A 14,986-nucleotide genomic window follows, 5' to 3' on the forward strand; every position below is an offset into this window, starting at 1 on the left:
CGCAGCTCTCCCTCTCTGCTGAAGCCAGGAGAGTCTTGCTCTCCCGGCTTCAGCAAAAGGAACCCGAAGCCTTTGGAGCACAGCGCGAGGTCCCGCTGTGCTCCAAAGGCTTCAGGTGGCTATCCCTGAAGCCTGGAGAGTGAGAGCAACGCGTAGCCTCCGAAGCGCGGAGGGAGCGCTCCCTCTGCGCTTCGGAGGCTTCACGTTGCTATCGCTGAAGCCAAGGAGCCTGCATTCGCTCCATAGGACGCGCACACATTTCCCCTTAATTTTTGGAGGGGAAAAGGTGCGTCCTATAGTGTGAAATTTCGGTAGTTAAAAAGTTGTTCCTTGACCCTTTCAGAAGGGAATCTCAGAAATCCATCCCACTCTACAGTGGGCTTCCTCATGTTTCCTACTTAGAAACAGGATACACAGAACAGCTTTGTCATGCAAGCAGAAGAGAGACTGGCATGTCCTTTTGCATTCTGGGTTCACACGCAAGTAAGAAACTCTTGCATCTCTGCATCTTACAGCTGCAGACGTGTGGGGGCACTTACCAATTACTCACATAAGGATTTTTTAAATTATTATTTATACACTCATTGCCTCTTTAAGCTTGCAAATAGGCTGGAAATGGCAAGAGAGCGTGCTGCACATCTCCAGGCAACTTAAGAGCATTTTACTAGTTTGGAGAGACAATACATTTCAGTTTTTACTGGTTAAGATTATTCATGTGCCCAGCCTTGGAAACATTGCCTCCATTTTCACTGAGCTACATATGCCCTAAATTGTCGTTGCATTCCTTATGTGGTCCCTGATTGTTTAGGATCACTCTAGTCATAAAACTCTAATTAAATGTCACCAAACCCCAAATCTGTTTTGCAGATGGAAAACTGATATTTCCATTTCAAACACTCCAAAACAGTTAATGAAAACTTGTGCTGATTTTGACTGAGATAATACATAATTCTGATCAGAAGTCTAATTCTGAACTTCAACTGAGCCTAGGTCAGGATTTGAACCTGTAGCTTCTGTCTGCCCATTTTTAATTTTTAGAAATAGGAACCACTTCTATATTGATAATATATTTTCTGTTTTTCTATCTTTTCTAGAAGAGGGTTTATCTAATTCAAGATATCCAGACTGGAAACTATTGAACAGTATGGCTCTAATAGGTGCTTGACAAGATGAGATGAGCATCATTATCATCACATCCTGCTTCCAAACATTTTTGAGGCATCTGCAGCTACTTGTAGTTGTGATGTAGAGCTACAACAAGTGTTGACCTGAACTACTTCAGCAATTCTATCACTAGCCAACATGCTACAGCGTAGATAAGTTGGCCCAAAACTGTGTTGAAAAATAATTATTTTGAACTAACATTTTGTCCTTTGCTCATCTCCCCCAGCTACCTCCAGTTGCATTCAATATTTACCATAGCCTTTCGAAATAGCCATGCTGCTATCACTTGTTATTCCTTGAAAACATCAAATACCTAAAGCATCACATTGTTTAATTCAGTTTTAATCACACCAAAAATATGCCTTTGAAGCAGGGCTGGCTCAATGCACCGGAGGCAAACCACAAAATGACAAACGCACCCTGCCGCCCACCAGGGAAGAATCTACATCAGAAACAGAGGCAGAGTGAAGATCAACACTGCGGATCAAATCAACCTTACTTGATGGCTGAACTGGGAATCAAAGGCTGTAGCAAGGGGAAAGGGGTTTTCTTTTAATCGCGATAGGTGGGTGCAGAACCCTGGAGGTCCCAGGGGGCAGCCCTCACCATCTCCTCCCTAGGGATGGGAGGAGACTAATGGCACCTCCTATTTGCTGAGAGGATGCTGTGGAGATGGGATGGGGGGAGGCTGCTGAAGAAGCAGCAGATCTGGCCTCCTAGGAATGCATGGTGGCAGCAGGCAATACTTTCCTTGGAGGCCGGATCTGCAGCCCCTGGGGATTCGGCCACCCGAGGCAGTCACCTCACCTTGCCTCATTGGCAGGCCAGCTCTGCTTTGAAAGAATGCTGCTAGCCTTTTAGAGCCTAGTTAAACTCAGTTTATATTTTTTATAGTCAAGTGGTATTTATGAAATAAATAAATTTATGAAAGTATTTATATACTGCTGTATCATAAAAAAGGGACGTGGGTGGTGCTGTGGGTTAAACCACTGTGCCACTTGGGCTTGCCTATTGGAAGGTCAGCAGTTCGAATCCCCGCGACGGGATGAGCTCCCGTTGTTCAAAGCATGAAGTGCAAGTAGATAAATAGATACCACTCCGGTGGGAAGGTAAGTGGCATTTCTGGCTTTGCCAGAAGCGGCTTAGTCATGCTGGCCACATGACCCGGAAAAACTGTTTGCGGAAGCAAACGCTGGCTCCCTCGGCCTTTAAAGTGAGATGAGTGCCGCAACCTCGGAGTCATTTGCGACTGGACTTAACTGTCAGGGGTACCTTTACCTTTACCTTTATATCATAAAAAATACCAAAGTGGTTTATAAGAAGAATAGGCATATACAATAAAAAAACACACCAAAATTTAAAAACAGAGCCCACCAACTAACTAACTGTTTCGGAAATATGTTTTCTTAATTGATAGCATAAGCATAAGAATCATTTTCATCAGGCTCTTAAAGGTTAAAACAAAAGGCGCCTGCTGAATGGTACCATAGACCCTTTTGGTCTCCCTCTTTGGATAATCACTTAATGAATGCATGTCTGCATTCCTAATTCCACTCCTGGTATTTATGTTCTGTTTTGACAAGTGGCTATTGAGGACTATTCAGCACACTTTTCCCCCGCCTTCCCACCAGTCTTGCCTTCTTACTGGTATTTGTAATGTACCTATTTTTCCCTTCTAATGGCAGAAGGAAGGCAACCCCTCTGCTTATTTGCTTCTAGAGGTTACTGCTTTCTTTCTTTTTTAACATCTTATCATGCAGGCTTTCTTCTCTGCCATCTAACCCATACTCCCCTATTTTGGGGGCAGAGGGGGAATATTTTTCTCACGTTTTGCACCCCATATTGATAGGAGGTAGATACAATTTGTCTGGTCAACTCTCAAAGATGTATCACTGAAGAGTCAGTCAATACACCCAGTTACATTCTCATCTTCCACTGTTGGTTCCCAAAAATCTACTTCTTAAATACCTATCCAGAGTTCCCAACACCCCCATTTATTGTTTTTTAAATGAAGGCTAGCAGTGGGGCCAATAAGCAGGGCCTTCTGATGGAAAAGGGGAACACCCCTACTCCTATTAGAATGCCACATTCCCTTTGTAAATACCGTATGTAATTTAACAACACCATTTTAATTGGTCCGTGAGTAATGCCAACAGTGCTCTCTATATTGGACAAACAGGCCAAACCCTACGCCAAAGGATAAATGGACATAAATCTGATATCAGGAATCACAAGACAAAGAAACCAGTAGGAGAAGCTATTTTTTAGCCATCTCACCCCTTGTTTTTTCCTGTAGGACCAATTGCAGTCATTAACAGTCATCAACAGGTTTACCACACCTATCAGCCAATCACCCATTCCCACCACCCTTCTGAGTAATACCCCTCCCCACCCTCTCACTATATTATAAGGGTCTGGTGACTTCTATTTCAGTGTATCTGAAGAAGTGTGCATGCACACAAAAGCTCATACCAATAACTAGCCTAGTTGGTCTCTAAGGTGCTACTGGAAGGAATTATTTTATTTTATTTATTTTATTTTGTTTCCTCTAATTGGATCCATGCATTCATAGGGGTTTTATATATGGTATTACTCATCTGTAGCCCTCTCACACGCTCCTATGCCCATGTCTTTTGTAATGTATGAAGTGCTGTGATTTGCAGTTTGCAGTGAAATCCTTTCAAATATATGGGACAATGGCACAAGGAGGACTTTGTCTCCCTGTGGGGTCAAGTCGAAGGATAGCTTAGAATTCATTTAATGAGCTCCCACCAGCAACCACATTCTTTGGGAGATGAAAGTTCAAGTTATTTTAATTATATCTTTATGCAGGGAGAAAAATAATCTCCAGCATTACCTCTAACTGAACCCTGACTAAATGAGATAGAATCTGCCTCTCCTGACTTCCCAGATTCTGCTCCCCCCCCCCAAGCATCATACAGATAGAATTTCACCACTGATAAATGAAACGGATAACATCTAGACAGCAAGTTTTTGTATTAGAATTTCAGGCAGCTGTCTATCTTCCAAGTCCTTCAATAATATAAGTGCTCTTCAGAGAGTAGTCTTGGGATAAAGCCAGATGCTTGTGTGTGTTTTCACTCCAAATTATTATTATTTTCTTTTGTGGGGTGGGGAGACAATTTAGAAAGTGTTGCATGAAGGGTTTTCAAAGTATATGACATTTTGTACCTGGTAGGAGGCATAGAATCAAGATTTTGGAATAAGCCGGCAATAAGTTGTTTTAATGCTCCAGGGTCGTTCTTTTTAATTGAATTCAGATACCTCTCCCTGCTCATGATAAGGAGCTGATAGTCACAGAGAAATCACTATAGATACAAAGACCAAACATTAGAGAGGGACTGACATTTTGCTTTTTGGAAGCCTTGTACATATTAGTCAAAAAGAATGATTAAGAAATTTATATGCATCAACATATATTATACATGCTTGGAATGAAGGATGATCCAAGGGCAAAGGACAAGCAGTACTTCTGCCCTCACATAGACCTGGCTATGGCTTGCAAGCCATAGCCATAAAATCAAGCTAACCATTCCAGATTTTTATTTTTATTTAAAAAAATTGCACTTAGGGGACACTATCTCGGTCCCACTACAGTGGTACCTCGCTGTAATAATAATAGGGGTTGCTCGTGCGTAAGTTGCCGCCACTCCTGGCTAGGTTGCCTGGTTAAACCTTTCTGTCTGGACAGCCCTTCACTTCGTGGCTGTTTCAGTCGCTAGCAGAATCCGTCAGTGGGCGTTTCTTAAACCTTTTCCAGCACAAAAGCTGTTTGACGCCAAGTCTCCTCCTACTCTCCCTGCGCGGAAGTCTTCTGTGCAGGGAGGGTGTGGGTAGCGGAGGACCCGTGCTCTCCCCACTGGTGTCCGACGAAGAGTCCTGGAGCCCTCTCGCCGATTCCCCCATCTGCCTCCCTTTATCCCTGGTGTTGCACTGATTTCCTTCCCCAGCTGATGAGCTGCCTCTCTCTCTGCTGGGTCCCTCTCCAGCATCACTTGGGAGCCTTCCCTCCGCCTCTGGCTCCGATGTCAGTTCCGTGACACTCACGTTAAGTACTTAATTCGTTCCGGACTATTTCTGGTTTAGCGGAGTCTGTAACCTGAAGCGTATGTAACCTGAGGTACCACTGTATCATGTTTGTGGGATGCTTAAAATGTATTGATGAGGGCAACTAGGGCCAAATCACATGACCAGCATGCTAATAATTGGCTGCTTAAGTTCGTTTCTAGATCCAAATATGCTTGAGGCAAATGGGCCATCTGAATTGTTTCTCATGAGCAGAACCTACAATTTTGCATCTTCTCATCCTGCTTTGGAAGGTTTAAATGAGCATGCAAAATTGCTGCATCTCTCTGTGTATGATCAGAATCTGCCAGATACAGGTACCGTACTAATTCAGAGAAAGGCGTGAAAGCATCTCCAGTCCCCAGTGGACACAGATACCATGTTGCCTCTGCAGCCCAGTGAAACAGGAAGAAGCACTGTTGGAAAGGGACCAAGGAGCCAGCAGCCCTGACCATACAATCAGGCACCTGCCATCTCATCTACCTCACCAAATGTCCAGGGCCTCACAGTTCTTTTCTGAGATGCCAGAGGGACCTCAACAAACCACAGAGCACCAAATAAGTTTTTGCTCCTTTTGACCAGGGCATAGGCTGTTTAAGGACTCCTTCCTTACCAAGGAGGGCTGGAGCTTAATTCAGATACCATGGTCTGTATCAACATACAGGAAATCAGTTCAATTCTGGCATGTGATGGAGCAAGTTGTCTACTTTGATCCACAGTTCAGCAAATTCATTATCCTGATAACCTAGATACTCCTCTTAGCTGTTCTTCACCAGATTTCCTGCTACCACCCAGCTGTTGGTTTCTGCTACCTGCTGCTGTCTGCTTATCTTTGCAGTTCCAGCCTATCCTCAGCAGACTTCATTTGGATTCGGTAGGCCTCAAGCAGACAAGCCAAGACACAAACAGCTGAGACAACCCATTATAATGACCGTTGGTGAAACTGAAGCAGGAAAGAGAAAGTTGATACTAGTGGGATATAGTAATGCTGTCAAACACCCTTAGGATCTTTCCAGATTGTTTCTTCCCTTCATCTGAGAAATGTGTTATTTGTGGAGAATCCAGACGATATCCCCTAACAGTGAGAAATTGCATTTCCTCTTCAGTCAAAACCATGCCGAGTTGTTTGGGGAAAATGAAACCTCCCTGCTTACTGCAGATATTGTAATTAATAGGGTTTGTGATTATTAATCAAAATACTTCTGCCCTCTCGTTTGGGCCAAAGGGTCCCCGAAGTGACTCACAAGACACCAAAAGAATAAAGGAAAACATCATTTGAAAACACCCACAAACTGCAAAGCAGCAATCACACAACACTATAGCACCGCAGGAGTAGTGGTTGTGATTAAACCAAACCAAAAGTAAAAGCAAAAATGCTGTTGATGATATGCTAGCATGTCAACAAAAAACAGGCCAACTGGTCTTCCTGGAAAAAGTGAAAAGTCTGTCCCTGCATCTCCACCAACTGAAACTATGATGGTGATGGGTTGAGGAGAGGGGGGCTTCTTCTGATGACCACAGTGAGTAGGCAGAATCATGTGGGGGAGGTGCTTTCCTGGGTACCACAGCCACTTATAGCTTTCAAGGTAATTTCCAGCACTTCTTGTCCTTGGAAATGGACTGGAAGCCCATGAAAATCAGAGTCTCATGTTCTGTAGGATGGGCCCTGCTAGGTGTATTTTGCTTCAGCTGAAGTCTCCAACACCTTTTAAGAATGTGGATCACCATGGTTGTGCGAGTGTCCTGTGCTTGGAACCTGTGACATCATAACACCTTATTTGGTATAAACCGCTTGAGAAGTATGAATATGCACTGCATCACTGCCAGGGTTGCTAAAAGTCATTCTTCACCTATTCTCTGCAATTTTAAAAGGCAAGGCATTATTATTAGTATACCTGAAGGAGTGTCTCCACCCCCATCGTTCTGCTCAGATGCTGAGGTCCAGCGCAGAGGGCCTTCTGGCGGTTCCCTCACTGCAAGAAGCAAAGCTACAGGGAACCAGGCAGAGGGCCTTCTCAGTAGTGGTGCCCGCCCTGTGGAACGCCCTCCCATCAGATGTCAAAGAGATAAACCTGGCATTTAGAAGATATCTGAAGGCAGCCCTGTTCAGGGAAGTTTTTAATGTGTGACATTTTAATGTATTTTTAATCTTTGTTGGAAGCAGCCTAGAGTGGCTGGGGAAACCCAGCCAGATGGGCGGGGTGCAAATAATAAATTATTATTATTAAATTGTTATTATTATTCACTTTTTGTTATTTTTCCATGATCCCTTGCCACTAGCACCCTTGCTATTCCCCCCACTATAGAACCAGCAGCAAGGCTTTCTCCTGAGAGCAAAGCTGCCCCAAACCCATTTAATTACATGGCAAGGGTTCTATAAAACTATAGAAAAGGGCTAGTCTGATGAACAAAGCTATCTCTGTAACCCCCCCCCCCCGAGTGGCATAGCTGTAGACCATGGGTAGGCAAGGCCCGGGGGCCAGATCTGGCCGAATCGCCTTCTAAATCCAGTCCACGGACAGTCCGGGAATCAGAGTGTTTTTACATGAGTAGAACGTGCCCTTTTATTTAAAATGCATCTCTGGGTTATTTGTGGGGCATAGGAATTTATTCATTTCCCCCCAAAAAATATAGTCCGGCCCCCCACAAGGTCTGAGGGATAGTGGACCGGCCTCCTGCTGAAAAAGTTTGCTGACTCCTGCTGTAGACTATATTAAGGCAGAATAGAAGAGAAGATGCTTATCCTAAAATTAGTCCTCATAGCTAATTAGATATTCAGAGGAAAGCGGCGAACAATCCATCTGCAATTCCCTCTTTCCATAATGACTTGGAGTACACAGCTAAAAAAATAAGACATTTTGGCTTTTTCAAATCATTGCTTCTTGTAAAGAATTTGGGGTCCCTCTGGCATCTCAGGTAAGGCAGACCATGGACTGTAATTTTGCCCCAGTTAGCTTGCAAATTCAGCTCCTTTGTTAACTTTGACACATTGCTAATGCCACCACAACTAAATCAATATTTGAAGTTATGATAGGAGATTATTGCTGTGCATGTGCGTGCGCACACACATGCACGTGCATGAATATGCATACAAGTCACCTTGAGAGTATTAAAGGACATGAAAAGCAGACCTTATTTTCAGAAAGGAACTCAGTATAATTTTAATACACTTTCCTCTGCTCTAAACTACTTAAATCACTCGAATGCTTGGATCTGTGTATTTACATTGTGAACTGCTGGCACAAGAACTGGCGCTGGATCTCCAAACTCCTCTGTAACTTTGCATTCACATCTCTAGTAGAGCACACAGAAAGTGTACGAACAAGTAAGAATACACACAGGCACCCCAAATCTCTGCTATCCTGAAACCAGAAGACTGCTCTCAGAGTTCTCGTGCCATTTACCATAGTCATTTGCAAAATGAAAGACTGTGCGGAAATGGACTCATTCATATTTCAAGGCTGCTTCACAAAAGAGAGGTGACAGATTTTCAGCTGAATGAGGATGCAATCAAAGCTCACAGCATAGAAAAGGAAAGCAGCAGCAGCAGCAGCAGCAGCAGCAGCTAAACAGTGATTCCAGTTTAATGCAAATGTGATCCTAGCGACAAAGAAACAATGAGTGAAAAGTACCTTCTGAATTCTTCCACCGATATCCAAATACACATACTTGGGCCGGTATGTAGATGAGCTGGATCCCATCTTTTTGAAGACTTGCTACCGTCAAGACTTTTCCTGTAGTTCTGCTAGGTTAACTCTACGGCAGGAATCAGGTCCAACCAAGCCAAGCAGAGCCACTACTGCCGGATGCATTCGTGTCTTTGCTTTACTCCATTCCAGTGTCTCCACCTACAGCAGTCCCTCCTCTTAACATGCATGCATTTCCTTGTGCCTCTCTGCCACCTCCTTTCCGTTTTGTTCATTCCTGTGACTCCCGCAGCAGCCATGGACGGGAGAGAGCCAAGCCCCAGATCCCGTCTCCAAGTGCCCTCTTGATTCCCATAGCAACTCTCTTTGGCTGCAGAAGCTTCTGGGCAATCAGTGTGTGTGATGCTGTACTGCAAAGTAGGCTTTGATTAGCTGCTTTTGACACAGAAGACAAAGCACCACTTAGGATGGGGGGAAATTATCTTCATTTATCCCACAGTTAGCGTCAGTAATTTCCATGCTGAAATTTCAACATCCATCCTTTTAGCAAACCTGTCTAAACACTGTTTTGAATGTACAACTAGCTCCCAGCTGCATTAGTCGTTGAAATCATAAGGACACAATGTAGCAGGAGCTGGCATTACACTTCCTCCAATTAAAACAGATTCTTGTATGCATACTTCTGCTAAAATAGTTCTGTGTCCTAAAATAATTCTGCCTACTGGGAGGAAAGGGGGCCCTGGGAATTAATGACACAGTGATATCTAAGTGTATTATCTTTAATTTCAAGGTTGGAACAAACAGGATAGAATACTCTGTCTCCCCTTCCATTCCAAATTCATTCCAAATGCCATCTGCTGAATGTCACTAATGATCTAGATTACAGTGACTGTGGGCTGCAAGATGCTCAGCTGTAGGGCAAACTGTAGGCTGGTTTTCTTGGCTTCTACATGAACAAAACAACACACCCTAGTCAGGCAAGCTTGCAGCAAGGACTTGGGGAATCAGTACATTTATTGACTTGAAGATCTCAAAGTCTAATTGACGATCCCTATATGCCATACGTCTGGAATAGGGCTGCCATACACCTGGAATTTCCCAGACATAGCCGGGAGTCAGCCCTCATAAACAGCATCCAGGAGGAAATTGCTGGAATGTTTAGGAAAATCTGGACGTATGGCAGCCCCGTCGGTAGTGTAGATTTTGATGAATTTCATTAAAAATTGCTGAAAAACTCAATTTTTCTTTTTGAGGTTTCACAAAAAATGCTTAACAGCTCAACAACTTTGGCAAAAAAAACCCCAACCACTACCACTCAACAACTTATTTGTCCAGATGTTCACTTTTTGAAATATAGCAACCCTACTATATAGTTGACAATCCCTATATAGCAGCCGCCTCCAACTAGGCAGCCTCTAGATCTTTGCGGCTGTAACTTGTATGGTTCCTAGCCAGCACAGCCATGCTGGCTGTGGCTGATAGGAGTTGTGCAAAACAACTGGAAAACAAGGTTGTAGGAAGGCTCCTATTAAACTTCTGTTTGATGTTTAAAATATTGATTTCTTAATTTTGGGTTCAAAACATAGGATCTTATACATGGGGGTGTCTTATACACATAAAAATACAGTAATTGGAAGAGACAGCAAGCTGAAGAAATTAATCCTGAGCCTTCAGAGTAGGTAGCTGCACTGAGGGCCTGATCCTGTTAGCCATAAGGGTTGTTTGTCAGAACCATTCATTACTAACAACAACAAACAACCCTGTAACATTCTTCACCCTTGGATTTGTGAACATGAAGTAAATCTTGAGTAGGGAGTGACAACATCTGGAGAAAGATACCTTATGCAATGATTTAATGAAGACTATTTTCTCATCTCCCTGTCCCCTTAAATCATTATGTAAAGCATAGCTGATACTTCAGGGAAGCAAAAATTTAATGGCATTCACAGGGCCGGATTTAGGTTTGATGAGGCCCTAAGCTGCTGAAAGTAATGGGGCTCTTTATATGTCCAGCTGTCCTTTGTCAACAACAAATTGTCAGGTTTTTGTGTTGAATATATGCTATATGGTGATTTATGGACCTAATAGGTATCTAAAGCCATTTGCACATAACAAAATATATATTTTATCAAAGTAATTGATATAGAAATGAGCAAACCAGTGATTTTAGGGAGCAGGTTGGCAGGTGGGGCCCATTACTTACATCATAGGAGCCTACAACACAAAACACTGTTGCTGTATGTAGGTTTTATTTTATTTTTATTTTATATTTAGGAAATGTACATCCAGTTGTTGTTTTTCTTTAAAAAAAATTGGGGCCCCAAGAGAGTGGGGTCTTAAGCTATAGCTTGTTTCGCTTATACATAAATCCGGCGCTGGGCATACATGATTCATAACCATTGGCAAAGTTGTTGTTTCCGTTATACTTATCTATTCTCTCCCCCCTGCCCTGTCCCAGGTTCAGAGCAGCACCACATTTAATCAGACTGCAGAGGACACTCTATCCGTAGGTGTGAAGTGAAGAAGGAGCAGTTTTAAGATCAATGGCCAGCTGAGAGGGCATTTTGGAGATCAGGGCTGAGTTGGAGGGAGGAGGTGCGTGACTTCTGGAGTCAGAATTTATATTTTACCAAATAGCTTGCCTTACTCCTGAGCCAGTTCAATTCAGACCAGGGCAGCTCACCTATCTCTACCCCTCACACACACATACCCCAGCCACAAACAATCTTCCTATCAGATTCTTTTCCCCGCAAACAAAAGTTTGACTGTGGCCCTCATCTTGTTATTTCTTGCTTGAGCACTTGTCTCCCTGTATTCTTTTCACTGAACAGCCACATGTCAGCTGGGACATTCATTAAAGTGCTGTTTCCACACCTCTTTTCTAGATTTGGATTTGCTGCATGTTTGCACCTTAAAGCACAATGTCTCAGGAGTGTTTCAAGTCAAGTCAACTGGAGTCTTTGGCAGAAAACATGAAGTGGAAGGCTTGTTGTTATTTTTAAGTCTGTACTGGAGCTGCAGCTTCCAGGAATGAGCCAAACACGCCAAGTATCTGAAATGCAAGCATGCATGCCTCTTTCAGAAAGATGAAGGGCTCAGCATCCTTTGAGCACATGATTCCAGGAAGCTCAGATGCGTCATCGCATACAGCCACCTTCTGGCTAAAGTACACACTAAATTATAAAAAATAAATCAAACCTATTTTCTCCCTGCTGAAATGGTGTCTTTGTCTGTCATCTAGCTTCCTCTGTCGCTTACAGTTCTCCATTCCCAGTTTCCTTTTTTCATTATACCTCATGCTCCTGTCCTTCTTTTCTCAATCTCTCCTCAAGGTGCTGTCTTACTGCCACTTTGGCTTTCCCTTATTTAAACCCTAAATAATTCTTGGGCTTCATTTCCTTTGCTCTTGTAGTTTAAATTAAACTCTCTCAGACTAGAGTCAAACAGCATTTGTCTGAGACAAAAACAAGGTTACAACACATCTTGCTCTTTCCATTAAAAAAAGTCAAGCCAAGTGTTTAGTTACAGAAATTTATGCACATCATCTTAGGGCACAGCTGCACTCAGGGTTCAGATGGTGTTGATGTTGGTTTTCAGTCTTCATGAAATGTAAATACATTCTAATTTGAAAGGACAAAGCTGCTTTTTATCAGCTCAAATTTATTTCTGTAGACAATTTCTTAAAACATAATCCCTAGCTGGTCAATAACATCATCTGGTGGCAATCGTGACTTCCAAAATCTGACTTCTGCCCTTCAACTTTGCTGGTTGTGCTATTATTATTTTATTTGGGAATAATAAGGTAATAGTCTCTCATCTTGTATAGTATACCTTTACAGAATTTGCTCATCATTCCCCCAATTGATTCTGGTGGGACTCTGGTTGCCTTTTATGGAGAATCCAGATAGTATTGTTGCCAAATTGGTACATCCGAATCTTTTTAAGTAGCTGGTTCACACAACACTGTAAGTCAAACTATGGCTTAGCAACATCACACAAATGTGTGATGTTTTACTACTGCATTAGGGTGGAATCTACACACATATTAAAAATGCTGTGAAAATGCTTTTTTAGAAAACATTTTGAAAAATACACCGAATTTTGCATAGCTCACCATCGCCATCTAGTGTCACATTTGTATATTGCACTTTACAACACTTTAAAAACGTTTTATTTGCAGCTGTACAAGATTTGGCTTAGGGTGCTTCCAAACTGAGAGTTGTGGTTAAGCTGCATATTTTTTTTTAAAAAATGTAAATCTCTGCTGGGATTCTCTCACCAAAGAGTACTTAACCCAAACCTGCATCTTGACATCCAGGAATTCTCCTTTTATACACCTATTTCCCTTTACAACTAGCATGAAGAGTTTTGTAAGTAAACCATTTTATGACCTACCGAATCTATGTTCTATGGAAGTGGAATAGATTGGCAATAGCCTTTAAAAGGTGACATTTTGGGACTCACTGGAAGGACACATTCTGAAGGTTTTATAGTCCATATTTCCACACTCTTCTTTGCTGCAAATTTTGCACTGTTAAATCTCTGCCGGGTTCTCTCACCAGGGGGTACTTGCCCCAAACTTGGGTCTTGGCTTCCAGGATTCCAACAGAGAGGTAGTGCTGGATGTTATAGGCAGTGTATAGGCAATGGGAAGAGACACCGTATATTAAGAGAATGGGGTGTGTGGAGGAACTGCCTGCACCACCCTGAATCCTGTGCTGCTGATGGCAGAGATTTCCTTATTACTAATCTTTGCAAGCTTGTCTGGGAGCTCTTTATTATTTGGCTGAAGAGCCAAAGAGTACTTTAATTAAATGGCTACATGGTGCTCTTTCTGCAACACAAATCAGACATGTTTGAAGAGAAATACATCCTGACCAGCTCTGGGAACACGGTCAGGATTTTGGCACACTAGCCTCGTGTTTCTGGGAAATCCCAGCTATAAAGATTGTCTGGACTCATTTTATAAAAGCAGTGGAAGACTTAACAGACAATTGGAACTTTCTACAGGCTGCTGGCAAGGAACATTCTAAATTGAAGGGGGGCTGCTGGATTGCTCTGAGATGACAGCCAAGAAATGGAGAAACTCAAGTTCCTCCATTAACCAAAGGTTGATTGACCCTGTCTGGCAGGAAATTTGGAACTGATGGCGACACTTTGTGCCTCAAAAAGGGGAGAACAGTTTTCTTTTCAGAGAAAATTGTGCATTTTCTTCTGTGCTCCAGGAAAAACGAGGCAATTTCGTATCAAAATGTAAGGTAACATTTCAGAATCACAGCTATTTTGTTCTAAGCAGTTGCCAAGCGCAATGACAATAAGGTTCTGTCATTTCTTTTTAGAAAAAATAAAATTACTGGAAACTTAAAGGAAGAAATAAACCATTTCACAATAAAACAGACAGCAGCTGTCCAATGTTGATGCTTCATTGACACACAGTATTAACCTGTGGAAAGTACTACAGTACTTTGGAAAACTATGGTGCTGTTAGCAGGTGAGCTCATTGCCCACAACTAGGAAAGTAAGTGTCAGTAGCTTAAACAATTTGAAGCTCTGGATGGTTGATTCACTTCTATGGGACTTGTCCCTGTCCATGACTAGCAGAAGGAGAATAAAGTATGCCCTCTTTGCATAGTTCATATTGTTCATTGATTTCAGTTCTTCTTGGTGCAGAATCAGGATTACCGGTACTTATGAGCAGAGGAACATGTTGTATATATTGCAACTTATTCAGCACCCTCCTGACATTTCTAGTTCAAACATCCATCCCCTTCATTGTCACCCAGTAAGGTAGAGCAGGGGCAGGGAAGCGCACAGCCAAACGATGCCAGTGTGCAAGGCATGTTGCACTTACAGAGAGGAAAGGCAATGTGGTGCTTCCACTTTCGCCAAAGTACACACAGCCTTTCTGCAGATGAGATACTCACTCATTTCTTCAGTGACTAGTCAAATAGAAGTGAACCAAAAGTTGTAGGGGACAAATAAGGCATAGTGGGATGAGCACCCGCTGTTCTTTTCCTGTACCCCTACACCCCTCAAGCTCATGTAATTTCACCCATCCCAGTATACCTGAAGGAGCATCTCCACCCCCA

General features: G+C 42.7%; 1 protein-coding gene across 3 annotated transcripts in view; it reads right to left on the reverse strand.

The window, feature by feature from the left end:
• The window catches only part of PDE9A (phosphodiesterase 9A), a 69,523-nt gene extending 59,987 nt beyond the window's left edge, over nt 1–9,536 (reverse strand). For 2 of the 3 annotated variants that reach the window (XM_081197193.1, XM_081197192.1), the window contains exon 1: nt 8,883–9,535. In XM_081197193.1, coding sequence (XP_081053319.1) covers nt 8,883–8,917 — 35 coding nt within the window. In that variant the 5' untranslated portion in view covers nt 8,918–9,535. Of the gene's footprint in view, nt 1–8,882 lie in introns of all 3 variants that reach the window. The other variant, XM_081197191.1, reaches the window with a different exon arrangement.
• Nucleotides 9,537–14,986: the final 5,450 nt, after the last annotated feature.

This window comes from Podarcis bocagei (assembly GCF_964188305.1).
Source record: "Podarcis bocagei genome assembly, chromosome: 6".
Lineage (NCBI taxonomy): Eukaryota > Metazoa > Chordata > Lepidosauria > Squamata > Lacertidae > Podarcis > Podarcis bocagei.